Source organism: Hemitrygon akajei, chromosome 27, assembly GCF_048418815.1.
Source record: "Hemitrygon akajei chromosome 27, sHemAka1.3, whole genome shotgun sequence".
Lineage (NCBI taxonomy): Eukaryota > Metazoa > Chordata > Chondrichthyes > Myliobatiformes > Dasyatidae > Hemitrygon > Hemitrygon akajei.
In genome coordinates this window covers 29,771,449-29,792,471 of record NC_133150.1, presented here as the reverse complement: position 1 = coordinate 29,792,471, position 21,023 = coordinate 29,771,449, and the positions used below count along the sequence as shown (strand labels likewise).

At 41.8% G+C, this 21,023-nt stretch overlaps 1 protein-coding gene across 3 annotated transcripts in view; it reads right to left on the bottom strand.

Annotated features, from left to right (window-relative positions):
- The window catches only part of srgap2 (SLIT-ROBO Rho GTPase activating protein 2), a 189,883-nt gene that overhangs the window by 64,704 nt on the left and 104,156 nt on the right, over positions 1 to 21,023 (bottom strand). For all 3 annotated transcript variants that reach the window (XM_073030533.1, XM_073030535.1, XM_073030536.1), the window contains 3 exons: positions 14,943 to 15,138; positions 10,920 to 11,082; positions 2,961 to 3,023 (listed from right to left, as the gene is read on the bottom strand). In XM_073030533.1, the coding sequence (XP_072886634.1) occupies positions 2,961 to 3,023; positions 10,920 to 11,082; positions 14,943 to 15,138 (422 nt within the window). The remainder of the gene's footprint in view (positions 1 to 2,960; positions 3,024 to 10,919; positions 11,083 to 14,942; positions 15,139 to 21,023) is intronic.

The following is a 21,023-nucleotide window of genomic DNA, read 5'->3' as shown; positions in this document are numbered from 1 at the left end:
GGAGAAAAAAAGTTGAGGAGTCAGAGTTAGAAGGTGGGAGGAGGGGAGAAAGAAATACCAGGTGATAAGTGAAACCAGGAGGGGAGGGGAGCCAGGTCTTTACTTCAGCCCTCCCCCCTCCCAGTTTCACCTATCACCTCCACTCCCCCCACCTTATTACTCTGACTTCTTGTCTTTTTTTCTCCAGTCCTCATGAAGGATCTCAGTCCGAAATGTTGACTATACTCTCTTCCATAGATGCTGCTTGGCCTGCTGGGTTCTTCCAGCATTTTGTGAGTGTTGCTTCTATTTAAAAATCGTTCACTCTAAGCACAGTGTAGTGTCTAACAGCCACCTAAATGCATGTGACTGACATTAAATAGAAACCTTTCAGCAAGTCTCCTGTCCCAATTAAGCAGCATGGTGGCCCAAATAAATTACGGGAATCCCAGCTATTTCTCCATTAGTTTTTGTTCTTTAAGCGTTGTCCCAAATACGCAGCTGCCCTGATTAACTGATGGTCCAATTAACCAGAATCCACTGTATGTAAGACCCAAAAAGAGCTTGACATGGTAGATGTTGGGATGTTTCCATTGTGGAATAGTCTTAAACAAGGGAACATCACTGCAATATAAAAGGCTAGTAATTTAAAACTGAGGTGTGTTGAAATTCCTTCTCGCAGAGGATGTTGAATATCTGGAATATTTTATCTCAGGAGATATGGAGACTGTAACATTCAAAGTATTTAAAGTGGAGTTAGTTATATAGTTGATATATCCATGAAAAGAGGGATATGGAAAAATGGCAGAGAAGTTGAGGCCAGCCACGATTACATTAAATGGTGGGGCAGGCTTGGAGGGCTTGATGGCCTGCCCCTGCTCCCATTTTTCTTGATGGTGCTTGACAGTGATGGCATCTCAAACAGAAGAAAACTCTGGAAAAAAAGTATTCAGCACAGGCTCCCATTAACTGCTCTGTGCTTGTCTCTCCAGTGGTAACATGCAAATAATAATCATTCATCATCAAAACATTGTAAAATGTCATAAAATAATTTCCCTTACTGTCCCTACTTCACAAATCACTAACAAATTAGGGCGGGTTCGCAAACAGTCTGGCACGTTTTGACCTCAACTATTTCCACACCTATTGCAAAAACTACCTGCCCCTCCACTCTTTTCCCACCTTAGTTCGACCCGAATGAGAATTTATGGGGTATAAAACATTCTATACACGCAGAAGAAGATTATGATTCTTTATTGCATCAGGCTAGAGATATCAGACTAATCCCAAAATAGCAGGACAATGTTAAGTGTTTCTCTTTGAACCAGACTTTTGGCTAATGCCTTGTTAGTTAATGTGTGCGCACTCAATTCTCCAATAGCCCCTCTGAAGAGTTTGCACTTTCCTCAATAGGAGTTACATACCTACATCGTTCTATGATAGGGAACATTACTATACCTATCTTGTATATCCTTCCACCACTTTATGTAAGTGAAATTAAAGACTGTGGTTGTCTAATGCATTGAAGTCAGACAATGATAAAAGGATTCCTGATAAAGCAGGCGGAGCTCTCTCTTTTTAATTTAGTTCCACTACTTCATCCGAAGGGCATGAGGTGCAACCACACAAACATTGCCATTCCATTTCATCCTCACTCCACACGTGCAGCATGAATCTGGAGTGAGACCTTGACTACTCTCTGTAAAGTAAGTCAGTCTCCCTGGCTAGGTTTACTCTCACAGCAGTTTGGGATGTTTGGGGAAGAGTGACCATGAAATCCAAGACACTTCTGAGCTGACCTAACAATTTAAATGTCTGGGACTGAGCAGGGATTTTCCTCTTACTGCATGCTGAATATTTAGAAATTCGTTCCTTCCCAGTTTGGATAAGTACAAATTACAAATTGCTTTACAACTGTTTGCTTTACGCCACTTTGCTTTTACAAAAGATCTACATTAGTAACCCGTTTTTCGCATTACAAAGAGGATTTTCACTTTTACGAACATTTTTCCCATATAAATGAATGGTTCTTCACTTTACGCCATTACGGCTTAAGAAAGGTTTTGTAGGAACGCTCTACCTTTGTAAAGGGGGGGGGGAGACACCTGTACATGGATGGGGGGGGGATGGAGTGCAATAGTCCAGCTGCGAGTCAATGGGACTGAAGAGTATCGGGTTGGCACAGACTGGATGGGCCGAAAGGCCTGTTTCTGTGCTGTAACACTCTATGATTCAGCCTGCTCAAGGAGCTTACTTGTAAAGGATGGTTTTAAGTTCCAGAACGTAACCACAGCACTGAAACAGAAATCTCCCTGGCAGGAACCCACAGAACCACTATTGGATTAAATATGGACCACTACAAGTTAAAGAGCAACATCTCTCTCAATAAATTAGATCTTATGTTAGCTCACAATGATTGTACTGATGAGGTACGACTTCCCATAATGTGCTCAACTATGAGATGGGAATGCAATGTAGCCCTCAATAAATGCCTAAGTATGTGTGCCTTTCACCAAGAGCAATCGAAACCAGTAAGCCAACTTGATTAGGTCTCTTGTGAACGATGAGAAGGCAAAGTCAATTATAAACTTAAAATTCACACAAGAGGTAGTGGGAAGCCAGGACTTTCCCCTGCAATGTTATTGAGGCTAGAACTTAGCTGAAAATCGTAAAACTCAGACTGCTGAGCTTGTCAGGTAACTTATTAAAATTGCAAAACCAAAATGAGTAAATAAGTCATATACATGTTACTCGTGATCTTATTGTGCATAGGAGCAAGCAAAAAACACCAAGTAGTCAAATCCAGCTCATATGTTCTTAATGGTTTTAACACCAGTGTTGCAAAGCGATTAGCGAACGCACTGGAGCTAAATTTGGGGTTTTGGTAACAGCGGGCAGTGCAAGTAACTATTGAGAGATTACAAAAATAGAAGCTGTGAGCTTCTTATTAAAAGAGGTGTAGCAAAAAGCATCACACTCACCGTGTACAGCTCATTCAGGACTTTCATCAAATCTTCATGTAGTTGAACACCAACCTCTTTACTCTGCATTGAAAAAGAGAGATGGGATAAGCAAGATTCAAGCGAGTCTGCCTTTCTTTATTTCAGAGGTCTGATGATGCAAAATCAAGCAGGAGGGTACACTGAAATGGAGATGTTTAGACAGAATATAGAAAGATTGAATGAGTAGGAAAATACTTGACAAACCGCGTTTAAGGTATTCGGAAATACAAAGTCATGCACTTCAGTAGGAGAAATCAAAAGGTGGTCTACTATTTAAATGGGGGAAATTATGAATCTCTTTACCAATAAAATATAATAAGTTAGCATGCAAATAGAGCAAACAATGAATGCAGCAATTTTTATATTGCTGTGGTGTTGGGAGTGTAAAATTAATACATATTGTTACCGAGTACTGATGAGATCTCAGAGTTTGGTTTCCTTCCTTAAGAAAGTAGATATTAGTATAGGGGGCAGTGAATAAGAAATTCTCCAGGCAAATTTCTGGGATGATAGCGTTGCTTTACCACAAACAGCTGAAGAGATTAGAGTTATAATGTTTAGTGGTAAAAATAATGAGGAGTGACCTTCTAGAAACATGTAAGATCTACTGAGATGTTTCTACTCAGGGCACGGTTTCAAAAGAAGATAAAAGAGCATTTTTAAGAAACTGAAATGCCCAGGAACTCTTTCTCGTAGCAGATGGCGAATCTCTGGGATCCTCTAACAGAAAGAGTTGAGTGGAGGCAAGATCGCTGGAGGTGTTTAAAGTGGAGGCAGATAGAGTTTTGAAAGGCTGAGGAACTGAGGGTTTTGTGGAACTGGCACAAAAGAGGAGTATAATCTTAGGCCAGATCACTCATGATCACATGGGACCAGGTGGTCAACTTCATGTTTTATTTTGGGGAAATTTAGACTTCTCAGTGGGCCGTACACAATAATAAAAGGATGCCTTGAACTTAATCCAAATTGACAAGCTCTTGAGTTACGCCTATGTTTAGATAATGCCCACACAACTGCAAAGCTCTAACAGCGAAAATCCAGGACTGGACATCTAAAATTAAATAACTGCAAGGGAAAGGACACTGCAAGAACAAGTAGAGAGGGGGTGGGGTAGACAAAGATAAAGTTAGAGAAGAAAAAGAGAAAAACTAAAGCAGCTAAAATTACGTTTGTAGAAGATACAAATTACAGAATTAAAACCAAAATAACATACCAAAAGTTTATTATTTCTTAATAAAAAACAAAACCCTGTCACTGAGGCCTTTTACACTGCAATGAGTTCTACCCAGCTGAGTGTAATGAAGGTCCCACATCAGCAAAGGGCAGATTAAGAACAGTTCCTCAGACAAATCTGCCTTTTGTTAGCCTCTGCTGCTTAGGCAGCGCACAAGAAAGATGGCATGGGGCAACTGACTCATTTCCCGATTCCCAACGCTTTTGCATTAGCTACAAATTAGAAGTCATGAGTTTAGTTCATCCACTTGCTCGGACAAGAGCCAGTAATGTTAAAAATGCTCAAAACCATCCAAGGCTAAGCATTAATGTTACTGAAACAGTTATCAAAACACTACTTATGTTTCAAGGGCTGGTAAATTAGCATAGAAGGACTGGAAGAAAAGTATTTCTGGATGTTAAAGGGCAAATTAGCAGCTAATACAATGATTTCATAATCAGCACTACCCAGTCATGGAAGAATATGGAACTATACTACATCATTGTCTGAAAGAATGCCACATTTCAGGGTGGGGCATGGGAGGATTAATGCACAAAGACAGTGGAGAGAATTCAAAGGTGTGTCATATACAAGAATAAGATATTATATATATAAATATATATATAAAACATCTGCTTTAAGCAGCAATATTTTGAGAGTATTCAAGACACATAGAAAGTAGTAATTTTACTAACTCAGTTGTCCAGCCCAGAGTGAGATATGGCACATGTACATGCAGAATATAAATTTCACAACTTTTCCTGAAAACTACCTTTAACCTCTGCTGATCTGCTTATCTGTGACCTTCCTACACTCTACAACTTTATGGCAGTAAATTACATTGATGAACAGCGATGCTCCTTACGGCAAAGGACAGCATCACAAAGTGGGCAGGACCACTGTGGTGCCATCCTTTGCCATTAAGACCAATGCGGCTCACATACCTTCGAGTGCGGATAGGAAGAGCGTGCACAGGAACGGAATTCTGACTTGGAGAATTATGCGCTCAATTTATGTATGATAAATTTATTGATTATATGGGGCTCTCGACCCTGCAACATTCAATGCAGTAGTGAGAAACTTGGAGGGGAGTCGGTTCTCGTGCCTTCTTCTCTCGTCCTTCATGTTAGCACAAGCCACGAGTTTGGATGTGCTTGGGTGAATTACTATGGCATATTTTTGTTGATAGTACAGACAGCAACTATGACAGCCTGGTGACAGAAAGACTAAGTGTTTTTAATAGCACTAAGAACTGCGTGGCATGGAGCCAGCAACTTGACTCTGTGTGGCAGGGAATCTTTTTGGTGCACAATTATTAAAGTAAGTGGAGAAAGTTCAGTCCTACTCCTGCCTGCGTATTGTAAACCGTGGAAAGACTTGGGATTTAGAGTCTCTGCCATTGACTACATGACAACTTACTTATGACCTTTGGGTCACTGCCAAACAAAAGGCAATTTTACCTCAGAAGCCAACCATAATCTGCCACAAACTTCTTGTTGAAAAAGACTCTCCCACCTCCAAAATGAAAGTGTTATTATGAGGAAGCATTCAAACAGCGGTGAATGGACTAAGAACCAAGCTAGTGCACAATCCATTCGCCAACAAACTACGTTCTTGTGCTTACTGCAAGCATATGCGTTTCATCTGTTTCCAACAGCAATAGGGTTTAAATGGAATGGAGATTTCCCCCCAAAAGAAAAACAAGGGCTATATTTCAATGAAGAACATGAGGCAGGAGCTGGGATTGACAGAGATACCTAGAGTCAGCAATTCCCCTGTTTCAACTTCCACTTTTACACACATAAGTCTAAACAACTTCTCCTTTTAGTCCAAACTCCGTGCGAATAACCCATGCAACATTTGCACAAAATTAATGCCAAGTGTGAACTCTGCAAAATGTAGACCATCAACCATTGGCCCATGTAAATATGGCCTAAGGTAGAAGGAATCAATTTTAGAAAACCTAGTACGTTTATTTTTCAGCAAAGTCCCCTCCTACATTTACACACATAGTCCAGCGGCTGTGGAGCATACAGGTCTTGGACCTCCAGAAAGTGTCCACAGCAGGGGTAATTGATAAGTTCGTGGCCTAAGGTAGAAGGAGATGAGTTATACAGTTCTCGTTACATGCACGTGCAGATCAACTCTTTGGGTGATTTTGCAGAAAGTTTGAAGTTACTAACTCATCTCCTTCTACCTTAGGCCACAAACTTATCAATCACCCCGATGAGTTATTAACTTCAAACTTTCTGCATAATCACTCAAAGAGTTGACCTACATGTGCATGTAACGAGAACTGTATAACTCATCTCCTTCTACCTTAGGCTACGAACTTATCAATCACCCCTGCTGTGGACACTTTCTGGAGATCCAAGATCTGTATGCTCCACGACTGCTGGACTAAGTGTGTAAATGTAGGAGGGGACTATGTTGAAAAATAAATGTGCTAGGTTTTCTAAAATTGACTCCTTCTACCTTAGGCCATGAACATATTAATCGCCCCCTTGTATTGTAATGGGATTTGATTTATCATTCAGTGTGCAATCATTCCACTTAGCTACTATAACAGATTTTACTCTTTGAAGTTTCTTGTGTTCTTACAAGGCAATCATGTAACAACTGTATATTCTAACAATGTTGAAAGTTCTCATGTATATATTTTCATGTTTTTCATGTATTTTCAAAGTCCTCATGCTTCATGTATCTATTTTCAATAGGCAGATGAAAGGTAAAGTTGAGTGCTATGACACATTTGAGTGATATGGACACATTTTTATTAACTGTTTCTGAATTAAATAATATAAATAATTTATCTTTGTGAATGAAGGGTTGTTTTGCTAACTGGAGTCTGGAGTTTTAATTTTAAAGGTTGATAGTGTTAAAAGGTTGACAGTGTGTTTGAGTTCCTGTTGTATTTTAAGACCCTCTTCATTTTTTTCCTAATATCCCCTTTTATAGCCCATGGGTGGCAGGTGCACTAGGACGGTATCAGATGCCATATACTGTAGAACATAAACTGTCAACTCCCGAGACGTCTATTTACCAAGCTTCATCAATAATAATATTTAGTTCCTGGTGTGACTAACCACAAAGAATTGACCTGCAAATGAATTACGTAATCAGCAGTTACTTGGGTGGTTCAATACATTCTTCAGTATGCTTCATGTATCTACTTTCAATAGGCTGATGAAAGATCAAGTTGAGTGCTAAAGTGGACAAATGTTTATTAACTACTTCTGAATTATGTCACACTATTAACTTCTAAGGATCACTGGACTTTTCCTCTCCTCTACCCAATGTTGGCAAATCTCATTACAGAACCTGCCGTGCTGCTAAAATTGATGGCACCTGTTGCTGCATATACCAGCAATTATTATCATGTTCACCCAATGTTGCAAAGCAAGTTATCCAGTCACTGCCAACATGCAGCTGTATGGGAGTTTGGTGTGCACAGTTGCATAAGTGTTTCCTGTATAACAATGGAGACTACTCACCCAAAGCACTTAATTGGCGGGGAAGCTCTCTGAGATGCCCTGAAGTTATTAAAGATGCAAATTCCTTCTTACCTGTTACTCTACTTTAGCAGGTCATTTCAGAATTTTTTTTCTATTCACAAAGCATATTATGGGTACTGAATTCTGTTGAGGACATCAGACTTATAGGGAACATCATTACTGTATAAAAGTATCACCATAGAAAACAAGCCCCAGACCATTTGAACCAGTTTCTATGAGGATTTATTATGCAAAAAAAACACCTTTGCATTACCCTCCCAATCAGAATTTAGCTCCAATCACAGCTGTCAAATTAAATCATCTGCTTTCTTTTCTTACAAGACAGACCGGTCCTGTTTTTCCAAATAGCACACACAAAATGCTGGAGGAACTCGGCAGGCCAGGCAGATCCATGGAAAAAAATTACAGTTGATGTTTTGGACCGGGACTCTTCTCTTGTTGTTTCCTGTTTCTCCCAATAACTTTTCCTGGAACTCTAAGTTATGCAGATAGAGCAAAACCCCTATGAAGTTCAGGGTTATTAATGGACTGAATGAATTATAATGTGTCCCATGAAGAAAATCGTACTTCAGATTTAGAAGCGATCTATTACCCATAAGTTACAGAATTTGTTCCTATATTTATTCATATTTCAGGCCCTTCAAACCATTTTCAGATGATAGTCTGGCCGTGTAAAGAGCTCGGTCCCATCAGTTCTTGCCACCGTCTGCAATCAGGACCAACTCTGAATAGAAACAATTTCAGAACTGAAATCTTTAAACTAATTAACACACACAAAATGCTGGAGAAACTCAACAGGCCAGGCAGCAGCTACGGAAAAGAGCACAGTCGACGTTTCAGGCCAAGACCCTTCAGCAGGACTGGAGGGAAAAAAGCTGAGGAGTAGATTTTAAAAGGTGGTGTGGGGGTGGGGGGAAGACAGAAACAGAAGATGATAGGTGAAGATGATGGGGGAAGGGTGAAGCAAAGAGCCGGGAAGTTGATTGGTGAAAGAGATACAGGGCTGGAGAAGGGGGAGTCTGATAGAAGAGGACAGAAGGCCATGGAATAAAGAAAAGGGGGGAGGAGCACCAGAGGGAGGTGATGGGCAGGTAAGGGGATAAGGTGAGAGAGGGAAAAGGGGATGGGAATCGTGAAGGTGGGGGGGGGGGTGCATCACCAGAAATTTGAGAAATCGATGTTCATGCCATCAGGTTGGAGGCTACCTAAATGGAATATAAGGTGTAAACACGAGGAAATCTGCAGATGCTGGAAATTCAAACAACACACACAAAATGCTGGTGGAACGCAGCAGGCCAGGCAGCATCTATAAGGAGAAGCACTGTCGACGTTTCTGGCCGACGAAGGGTCTCGGCCCGAAACGTCGACAGTGCTTCTCCTTATAGATGCTGCCTGGCCTGCTGTGTTCCACCAGCATTTTGTGGAATATAAGGTGCTGCTCCTCCCAACTAAGTGTGATATCATCATGGCAGTGGAGGAGGCCATGGGTAGACATATCGGAATGGGAATGGGAAATATAATTAAAATGGGTGGGCACCAGAAGATCATTCTTGTTCTGGTAAGTAATTAATTAGCATCTGCACGGTAACTGTAAGAGTAAGGCAGTACTTCCTTAACCACGTTTCTTGCTGATAACAGACTACCTCGTTTAATTTTTTTAAGCAAGAGTTAATATTGTCACTGCCTTAAAACATTTAGCAATGGTTGAAATTTAACAAAGTAGACGCGACCCCAATGCCAATAGTGTCCTAGTGAACATGTACATTTTGGAGTCTGTCAAAGCGTATAGCTGCCTTGTGCCAGAACAACCTGAAGTCAAGCTTTGTAGAAGAGACCAGTTAACCGTCAGGATTTTATTTTAAAGTGAGCTCCCATTTAGACGTATACAGGCTGAGTTTTGGACAGGGTGGGACTCTGATGCCAAAGCTGTTGAAATCAAAACCAGAGGCAGGGAAAGAAAGAAGGGGCAGGCAAAAAAAACTCCCACAAAGTCTCAATTTATTCCTCGCATCTGTCAAACACACCCAGAAAAGTCTGTCCGATTTATTCCGTCTTCTTCATTTTCACTCTAAAGAATAGCGTGTGTAACACAAATAAATTACCTTTCCAACAATCCCGTTTGCAAAGGAACTTTACAGCTTGAAAACAGGTGTGTGCTAAAGGGATGAACAGGAATTTCTCCTACGCATTATCTAATATTAGAAACCATCCAGACATAAAATCTGCTTCAGCTTTAAGACCCACAACTCCATGACAACAGACTGATCAAATAAGGAAGCTGCTAAATAATGTACATGGAGCTCAGAAAAATGGAGGGCTATGGGCAACCCTCGGTTATTTCTAAGGTAAGGATGTGTTTGGCACAGCTTTGTGGGCCGAAGAGCCTGTATTGTGCTGTAGGTTTTCTATAATCCTGGAAAACTTGTTTGGTTTTATTTTCCTAAATCATATTAATCCTCCTAAATCCTCTTAAATAATTTTTGGATGCAGATGAATATCTTAAAAGCTACACAATAAGACTAAGACATTGGTCTAATTCTCTTCTTTTCAACTCATCAAATCTGCTCCACCATTCAATCATGGCTGATTTATTATCCTTCTCAACCCCTTTCTCCTGCCTTCTCCCTGTAACCTTTGACACCTTTACTAATCAAGAACTTACCTGACTGATGCTTGCTTGCCATTGTTATACCATACTTTAATACTCAGTAGCCAATGAGAGACCCCTATTAAGATAATATGCAATCACTTCAATTCAACATCCTTTGATTTCTATTCTTCCTACCTTCCACTTCATTTTGGACTCACTTGATTGTGATCAACACTGTTCATGTACTTACCACTGATCTCATAAATTGCTATATTCATGATACCTACCCTAAAGAAAATAAGCCTTATAAATTTTCCATATTTTCTTTTTCTTTGGTCATGTACTACCTCGCTGTTTCCCCCCTTTTTTGGGCTCTTTCTTTGCACTAATTTTTTTAAAATACTGTATATAATTTACTGCAATTTATAGCTTTTTTAAAATGATGGGCAAGTTGGAGGCATGGTGTGCAGTCAGAAAACTATCCAGCAGGAGGTTACGTTCATAGATGGGGAAAAGAAAGGATCATGGAAGTGCCTTACATTGTCGGCATCGCACCAAACAGGAGTGGACAGGAAAACAACTTTTCAGAGAACCAACAACATCCAAGAGCAGCAGCTCACCTTTTTGAAGAGGCGGACAGAGTCGTCACTGATTTGTGAAAAGCGAGGAATGATGTTGGTCAAGTAGATATCACTCAATGTTGTGTGGTCCTTGCTCTCCCTCCTGACCTGGTTCAGCAGCAAGTACCAACAGTTCACAGGAGACAGAATGTTCTGGTCCTTCCTGTAAAATGTAAGGCAGTCAGGAGAAATAATGGAAGAAAATGACAAAGTAAGAACTTCTGTACAATACATCAAACCCACCAAAGCAAAACCTTTCAAGAGCTGCAGAAATACTTGACACTTTAAACTATGCCAGCGCCAATTTCGCGCAGAACAAAAAATTCTACAAGCAGGCATTACAAAAAATAAAATTAAAAATTAGATGCTGTTTGCGGAAAGAGTAGCTGCTTCTCTGATAGTACAGAGTTCCCTGCACATATTTCAACATTTCATACTTGGGATATCTAGCACAAAACTTTTAACTGACTTTCAGTATTTTACCTTCCTGTTTCCCTCTGATGCCAATGGTCAATCTTAACTTCTACTTTAGGAAAGGGAGTCTCAGATAGTGGTCAAATTGCAAGCTGAATTCAGGCTATCATCAGTAAATGTCACTTTCACGAGAAATACCCAAGTTAATAATAACAACATTAATTAAACAAAAAAAATTGCCTAGCTCCTTGCATATTTCATGTGTTTATTTCTGGACTATGATCACTGCAAACCACAGCCTGTAATTTCCCTTTGAGAGTTCTGCTTCTGAACCATCTGTACGGCCTGGTGTTTTTGTGGTATCCTGAAGGATTTGGCGAACTGCACTCTTGAGAATGCAGGTATGGCCACGGCGGCCATTGCTGGAGTGGACTTCAGGCCAGCTTGAAACCTCAGGTCAGATTGAGGCGGAAGTGCCCCGGCCCATGAATGAAAAAGGAACCAGCATTTAGCCCATTTAAGCGTCAAACCAGGTAACAAAGATTAAGGAGTTCAGGCCAAGGGCGGAGGACGAACAGGTGATCAATTCACAACTCCACGAGGCTTCAATCGCCTCAGTGCCCAACTGGCTCTGCAGCTGCTGACTCACTTTCAGGGACTCTGCAGTCCATGCTCTCTGTTTTATTTGTTCTTTTTAATTGATCGCAAGATTTCTTTTTTTTAAAAATCACATTAGATGTTTGATGGTCTTGTGGGGCGTTTTGTGGATACTAGTTGTGTTTCCTTGTTTTGTGGCGGCCTGCAAGAAGGTGAATCTCAAGGTTGTATATGGCAGATGTACTTTGATAATAAATGTACTTTGAGCTTTGAACATTATAAAACATTCAGTCAGCTCTTGTGTTTCACAGAACAGAAACAATTAAACTTCTGTATCTCAAATGGAACTAGTGGAAAACAACATCAGCATTAAGATATTTTTCCACATTACGTGCAGCTTTTCTACAAGATGGTTATCCAACAAAAATTAAGCCACCAGATAAATACGGGGTTAGAAGACCAAAAGCTCTTCTTAAAATCTCTGTTCAGGTTTATGGGAAAAATGTTACTTCCCCCTGATATTTTAAGAGTCATCCAAATGGGTAAATGTAGAGCAGGGTTCCTAACCTTTTTTATGCCATGGACCTCTATCATTAACCGAAGGGTCTGTGGATCCCAGGCTGGGAACCCCTGATGCAGAGTCTTGGTCACTTCTTAATTGGCTGGGACAATCCGAGGATCAATAAAAACGTGGTGGAACGTGAAGCTAGGGCAGCTGAACAAAAGTGATCACGTGGTGAAAGCTCCAAAAGCTTAAGTCAGAGTTGGAACTCTTAAGTGCTGAAAGAGTTAACAGTTCAAGACAGGAATAACCAGGACATAAAGATTCTGAGTACAAGCGTAGACTTGGCCGTAAGGAGAAGGTGGGGATGTTCTGAACTTTGACATTTTTGTGAGATTCCCCAAAACCCATCCCCACCACAGAGGAAACAGAGGCTAGAGACACACTGCAGATGTGCACAGATGGGAAAACTAATTCCGGCAATGTACAGAACTCTGTGACGTATTGGGGATTTTAAGGTAACAGCCATGACTCAATGATTGCTCTCTGTCCTCCGAGTTAGAAGGTTCAAGATTATCTGTCACGTGTACAGAAAAACGTACAGTGAAACGCAATAACTTGGAATTCAAGTTCCTCTTTGCACAAAAGTTTCGATACAGCACTAAGGAACTGCTTACACTGCCTTTTAAGATGAGAAGTTAAGCTCAAGCCTCCCAGCTGGATGCAAGTGATCCTACTAAACTATTTTGAACGGTATGGGAATCCAGACTGACACTTAACCCTTTAACTGCTCACACTATTACAGATTACTGCTTGAAAAGCCTTAATGTAGATAAATTGGTTATTTATCCCAAGAGTACAATATCAACCGTCCTTTAAGATATTCTTAAGTTTGCCGGACAGTTCTTTGGAAGGCCCAGAGGTCAAGAAAAGGTGAATTCAGTGAGAATCAAGGTAATGAATTAAAGTGTCACACAAAATAAAAAGTGTATTTATGTTGCAAGCATTACTCCCTGTGGTGGATGTGAAATAACGCCTGCTCTATACGCCATCTGCTTATTATTCAAGGTTGCACAAACTAAAGAGTTTTCAACAATAGCTTCCTCTAATCAAAAATCACCGCAATTCCCTAGAACAGGATCATACAGATGGTTTATTACTTAGATGTGCTTTGCAAGTGCCGATTGTGTCCGGAGGTTTTGGGACACTGATTCCACAGTACATCAGGCTGAGCTCTCCAAAGGCTCCACATGCACTCTGATGCTCATGCAGCCCAGAGCTCCCCACTCAAATGACCCAGTGTGCTCCTTCGTCCTCGGCCGGGCAGAAGAAGGAAATGCAAATGAAAATGGAACAAATTTGTTTCCTGAGGTGGGGAGAGGGAAATAGTCCCAAGTGTTTCAGCAGCTTATCTATTTGAATATAGGCTGGCATCGAAACAAAACACAAATTACGTGAAACAGCTTAGTAAGGCATATCTGCACCACATTGCATCCATAATATTTCTAAACGAAACCGTGACAGAGGTCCCCAAGCAATTAACAGCCTTCACAGATCTCCTGCCAGTCTCGGGCCATGTGCATGTGGCTGCACTGCTAATGGGAAATCTCGGTGTCAAGAGAGTCTCCTTCCACTCAAGCGGGTCGGTGCTTACGATCAACATTTTGGCGCAAAGTTAATAAACCTCTCTTTTGCACTGGGGTTTCAGAGCGCAGCACTGCTCCCTGACCTGCAGCGTTCCCAAGGCAACTGGGGTTGGGTTGGCATTGGAAGCTATTGCTCAGAAATCAAAATTGAACTGGAAAACCCAGCTGCAGCGCGTCAGCAGACTGCTGAGGTTGTAGATGTCGTCAACGTTTCCAATCTTCTCAGGGACACACCAATATCTTTGTTTGCATTGTGTAAATATAAATAGATCCAGTGGTCTATGTTATGTCTTGCTATGGCTGCAGTGCAATCTTTGTGAGCTTTGAGATGTTAGGCAAATATTAACAGTCAATGTGAAACCAGTTTTGAAGGTCAGCAAGAAAGTAAAGCAATGACTTTTCTTCTGAGCTTAAAATGGGATGTGTCTGTAACAAAGTCAAAATTGTGGCTAAGATTTAGAAGCTTGAGTTCAATTGGCTAAGTTCTTCAGTATATGCACAATGCCCAGTTTTAATACAGCACTTTCAATATAACCTCCAGAGATGCTACTCCACAGCATCTCTTGTACAATGGAAGTTCACTGCCAATGTCTTTGATTACCTTAAGGGTTAAAACGCAAGGTTTTATCCCCTTGCATTGAACTCACACTTGTTCAGATACTCCCATCAAAAATACGTCAACATTTTCACACATCACCTTGCTGAAAGCAGTGTGATTTAAATACACAGCATGGTCTGCTGCATCTAATTGAGTGGTTTGGGATATTTACGTACAGAATAATCGACACAAATGCAAATTGCAAGCCACAGTTTAATTGAGGAATTTCACTGGGTGTCTGTGGGTTTAAATTGTGCGTCACATACTTGAACTGCAGGTGATCCTTTGTGCTCCTAGTTTTGGCCATGAACCGCTCAGCTAATTTCTCTAGGTTCCTCGAGTAGTCCATCTCAATCTCCGATTTTTTCCGGAAGAAGTCTTGCAGGTCCTGAAGCAGCTGGACCCTGGCCTCTGACTGCTGGTCCAAGCATTTCAGTTGTTCCAGAAGCTGGGCTCGAATTTCTAAAGTAAAAAGAAATGTATATCATGATTCAATGGATAAACTTAAGACTCTGACTGGTTTAGTGGTGTCGATATTGTAGTTTTCATTTTAAATTTATTAATTCACAAGACCCAAGTAATGCTGGACTATCAACATTTATTGTCTACCCCTCCTTCCATTCCTACCATGGTCCATCCTCCTCTCCTATCAGATCCCTTCTTCTTCAGCCTTTTACCTTCTGCACCTATCACCTCCCAGCTTCTCACTTCACATCCCAGCTTCTCACTTCACATCCCCTCCCCCACTCACTCACCTTCCCCCTTCTCCTGGCTTTACCTTTCACCTGCCAGCTTGTACCCCTTAGCCTTCCCTGCACCTTCTTACTCGGGCTTCTTCCTCCTTTCTTTTCAGTCCCGATTAGGGTCTCAGCGCAAATGTCAGCTCTTTATTCCCCTCCATAGTTGCTGCCTGACCTGCTGAGCATCAGCAGAATCTCTTGTGCTATTGAGCATCCCTGACTGGCCCTGAAATGAGTAACCTGGTATCTAAAACTCAACCAAAGTGCTGTGGGTCCAGGATTATATCTGCAGAATAGTAAGAATGGCAGCCTTCCTTTTACGAATTAACAATAAACTGGACTGGTCAAAGAACACTGAGGCTGTCTACAAGAAGGGTCAGAGCCGTCTCTACTTCCTGAGGAGACTGAGGTCTTTTAACATCTGCCGGATGATGCTGAGGATGTTCTACGAGTCTGTGGTGGCCAGTGCTATCATGTTTGCTGTTGTGTGCTGGGGCAGCAGGCTGAGGGTAGCAGACACCAACAGAATCAACAAACTCATTCGTAAGGCCAGTGATGTTGTGGGGATGGAACTGGACTCTCTGACAGTGGTGTCTGAAAAGAGGATGCTGTCCAAGTTGCATGCCATCTTGGACAATGTCTCCCATCCACTCCATAATGTACTGGTTAGGCACAGGAGTACATTCAGCCAGAGACTCATTCCACCGAGATGTAACACTGAGCATGATAGGAAGTCATTCCTGCTTGTGGCCATCAAACTTTACAACTCCTCCCTCGGAGTGTCAGACACCCTGAGCCAATAGGCTGGTCCTGGACTTACTTCCACTTGGCATGATTGATTTATTATTTAATTATTTATGGTTTTATATTGCTATATTTCTTCAGTATTCTTGGTTGGTGTGGCTGTAACGAAACCCAGTTTCCCTCGGGATCAATTAAGTATGTCTGTCTGTCTTTACTAAAGGCCTTAATGAAACGGTTAACTTTTTTTTTAATGGCCATCCTGTAGTTGCTTTTCCAGAATCATTTAATAAAATGAATTTAATTTGCCTAATTAACTCGGTGGAATTTGTACCTATCTTCACATCAACTGTAAGGACTTCCAAAATCTTGTCTATTAGCATAATCCATCTGCTACCATAAACTGGCTTCTTATGGTTAATCCATTCTCTTTGAAAAGTGAGGACAACAGTCTGGAAGTCAGTGAACAAATCAGGCTGGATAGCTCTAAATGTGTCCCACACACAGATGTGCTCGCCCAACTGTACCTTCCACTTGTAAAGGCAGAGAGCCCAGTGAACTGATCACCCAACAAACCCCTGGTGAGATACAGCAGGCTTTTAATCGTCTCTGATGTCTCAGATGGTCAAATATTTAAGGAACATTCAAAGAGACCCAAAACAATTTGAAATGAGATAAAAATCATTAAAAATTCATATCAAAATAAATAAATTTAATTAAAACACTTTAAAACACAGATTAAAAACTTTAAAATGAACTGATTCAATTTTGGGCTCATTGACCCTGTCCTACTCTCCCTCATACTAACTATCATAAAGACAACTCGCTTGTAATTCTCTATGTTATGAATGTACTCAATGACTCTGCTTTCAGAGGACGACACACACTCATAGAGAATTGAGAAGAACCACAATTCTCAGGCAGAAATTTCTCTTCAGGTCCAGATTAAGCACTCATTGTGCTACAGTTCCTCATTCCAGTAACTCACATTAGGGAAAGCATTCTCTGTTAATCCCCCTCAAAATCTTTTTAAGAAGATCCCTTCTTATTCTTCGAAATTTGAATTAGCACAGGTCCTACTTGCCCAAGCTCTTCAACTCAGGAATCACCAAATGAACTACTTCTAATGAAGTAAATCCTTTTTTAAATATAGAGAGCAAACTAGGTATATGCAATACTCACGAGCTTCCTGCACGTCCTTATCAACATTTATACCCCATATCCTTTGCAATGAAAGCCAGCCTTCCGAAGGCTTCCTAATTACTTGCTCTACTTGTATGCCAAACCTTTATCTTTCACGTACAAAGACTTCTGCAAACATGCTTTGGTATGACAACATTTTATTATCTCACTCTATTCTTCCATCCAAAGTGGATAGCCTCAATGGTGAATCCAGCAACAGAGCAGTTAGTAGCGAGGTTATCCACCATTTAAAAGAAGGCTAATGGGGGGGGGGGTTCAGAATGGGTGACCCAAAGGGTCTGTTTTCATGCTGTCTCTCTCCATGACTCCATGATGTCTCTGACTTGTGCGTTTGACAGTATACAAGTAGAGGTCAGTGTAACTTGACGAACTGCTGCAAATGTTACTTTGTCTGAAAAGTGTCAGTGAACACTGCTCTGAAAAGGTAATACATTCAGAGCTTGTGAACGGGACTCGATTCCATCAGTTCAGTGAATGCAACCTGGTGGTTCGTTACAGTCGTTATAGCCAGAGGAGATAGTGGGGATAAGCTCCCACTACCTATTAACTACTCTCGCTGGCGTGCGTCTCAAATAACCTCGGACAACCCCGTCCAGTTCCTGGCCTTAGCTACTAAGCCAAGCAGAACAATTTCCATTGACAGGAGAAGGGGCAAAGATGAGTTACCTGTGCTTCAGGCAGATGGGGCTCATCAGACGTGGCTGGTTGGCAGCTCATCTAGGAGAAGAAAATCTCTCATCTCTAACCTCCGCTGCTTTACCCATTCATGGGAAGGCTTTGGGAGTAAACCCAGAGGAAAATACAGAGCCAAAGACCCTAAGGCAGTTTAACAATTTGTGCGATGCTACTGGTGGCAAACTGTATCAATCTCTGTGGCTTCTTTGGAGTCATTAGCTGCATGGAAAGGGGGAACCTGCTGCACAGGTAAGAGCTTGTTTTCCATGTTGTACTGCCCTGGCCTGCGTATCACAGAGACAGCTTGGACGCAATATTTATGGTCGACCCTGACCAACAGAGGCGGCACAGTAGCGTAGTGCTTTATGCTTTCTTCTTCAGCTGTCCATCGATTTTCAATGATGACTGAGGCCTGGGCAGGGTTGTATGGGAGACCGGCAGTTGCCCAAGCTGCAAGTCTCCCTTCTCCACGCCACCAATGTTGTCCAAGGGAAGGGCATTAGAACCCATACAGTTTGGCACCAGTGTCGTCGCAAAGCAATTAAATGCCTTGCTCAAGGACACAACACACTGCCTCAGCTAAGGCTCGAACTAGTGACCTTCAGATCACTAGACCGACGCCTTAACCACTTGGCCACGCGCTTTATGCTTTACAGTACAGATGACCCGGGTTCAATTCACGCCACTGTCTGTAAGGAGATTGTACGTTCTCCCCGTGACCAAGTGGGTTCCCTCTGGGAGCTCCAGTTTCCTCCCACAGTCCAAAGACGTACCGGTTGGTAGGTTAGTTGGTGATTGCAAATTGTCCTGTGATTAGGCCCGGATTAAACCAGTGGTTGCTGGGCGGTGCGTCTTGAAGGACCAGAAGGGCCTATTCCATGCTGTGTCTCAATAAATAAAGAGGGCTTCCGTGAATGCCACTTGGTAATCTACCTAGAATGTGTTGCCTCTCCAGCAGAAAAACTAGCACGACCGACTAACACACCTCAATAATCAGAACATTCAAGTGAGGTATGAACTGTACAAAAGACCTTTGGGGGAAGGCTGCATTGTCACGCCGCACCCTCTAAATCTCCTTTGTACACAATGTACAAAAGGATGTGGCCTATTTGCCATGTTTGAAAATATGAGATTATGTACTTTAAAGACAGGAAAGTATTAGTTGTAAATACTGTGTTGGCAATTTTGTTGATGAGATAATGAAGGAAGTACATAAATTTTCTGGTGAACTTAAGTATTTAATTATGTTAAACAAAATAAAAATCACTGCTAAAGTAGAGTGTAAAGTTTTGAGGAAGTTGTGTGCAGCACTATGCTGTTGCTGGACAGTAAGATTGATGCTAAACCCAGCAGTTTCAAGGGTATGGCTTGAATAGCAAGACACAACAGGAAACCACACTGAGCAGAAAGAAGGGGAATAAAGTTAAATTGTGCAACATTTTTATTCAGTTTTCTGATCCTTCTCTCAAAAAGCACCTCATAAATAAAAAAAAATTAGGGAACAAGTGATTTCAGCTTAACGTCCAGTTAGCCTTTCAGGAGGTGACAATACAGGCGCAAACTGGCTATTTTTTTTTAAAGAGATACAGCATGGAACCGTCCAGCCCTCCAAGCCGCATTGCTAAAAACCCGCCAATTTAACCCTAGCCCAATCACGGGGCAATTTACAATGACCAATTAGCCTATTAACCAATATGTCTTTGGACTGTGGGAGAAAACCAGAGCAACCGGAGGAAACCCATGTGGACATGGGAAAGAATGTTAAAAAAAAACTCACTTACGGAGGACCATAAGACCGTAAGATATAGGTCTGCTCCGCCATTCATCATGGCTGATCCAATTTTCCTCAGAGCCCTATTCTCCTACCTCCTCCCTGTATCTCTTCATACCCTGACCAACGGTCATAGCCATGTGGTAGGTGCAACAATCATAATGTGAAGGAAGCTTTTTCCATGACAGCATATTTGAATGGTAGATGGAGTGTACCAAGATAGATGGAGCTATTTACAGTTTCATTTAGCAAAGGGCCAAGGTAAGTTAAATAGTCATCGCCAGAGCTGAACTCCGAACTCCAAGGCCCCAAGCCGTAATAGCATTATGATAACTGCTATGATACTGGGGTGCTCCAACTTTGGTACCTTCTTGAAATAAAGGAAAATGCATTCATGCAGAATTTAATACAAAGTCTTAAATTCCACAATTTTATTCCCTTGCTTATAAACCCTTTTATGATCTCTCTGTCTCCATCTCTGGAGACAGTCTATCTACTGATATCTTTTATAAATCCACTGACTCTCACAGCTATCTTGACTGTAACTCTTCCTACCCTGTCACTTGTAATGATGGCATTCCCTTCTCTCAGTTCCTTCATCTCCACTGCATCCGTCTTCAGGATGAGGCATTTTATTCCAGAACAACGGAGTTGTCCTTCTTCTTCAAAGAAAGGGGCTTCCCTCCCTCCACCATCAATGCTACCTTTAATCGCATCCCTTCCATTTCATGCATATCTGCCCTCACCCCATCCTCCAACCATCACACCAGGGATAGGGTTCCTCTTGTCCTCACCTACCACCCCACAAGCAGCATATAATTTTCCATAACTTCCGCGATCTCCAATGGGATCCCAACACTAAGCAGATCTTCCCTCACTCCCCCACTTCCCGTTCTCCCTAGGGATCACTCCCTACGTGACTCTCTTGTCCATTCGTCCAACCCCACTGATCTCCCTCCCGGCACTTACCCTTGCAAATGAAACAAGTGCCACACCTGCTCCGACACGTCCTCCCTCACTACCATTCAGGGCCCAAACAGTCCATCCAGGTGAGGCGACACTTCACCTGCGATTGTCCCTTGGGGTCATCTACTGAATCCAGTGCTTCTGGTATGACCGCTTGTATATCGGTGAGACCCGACATCGACCGGGAGACTGCTTCATCGAGCACCTTCACTCCGTCTGCCACAACAACAAGGATCTCTTGGTGGCCACCC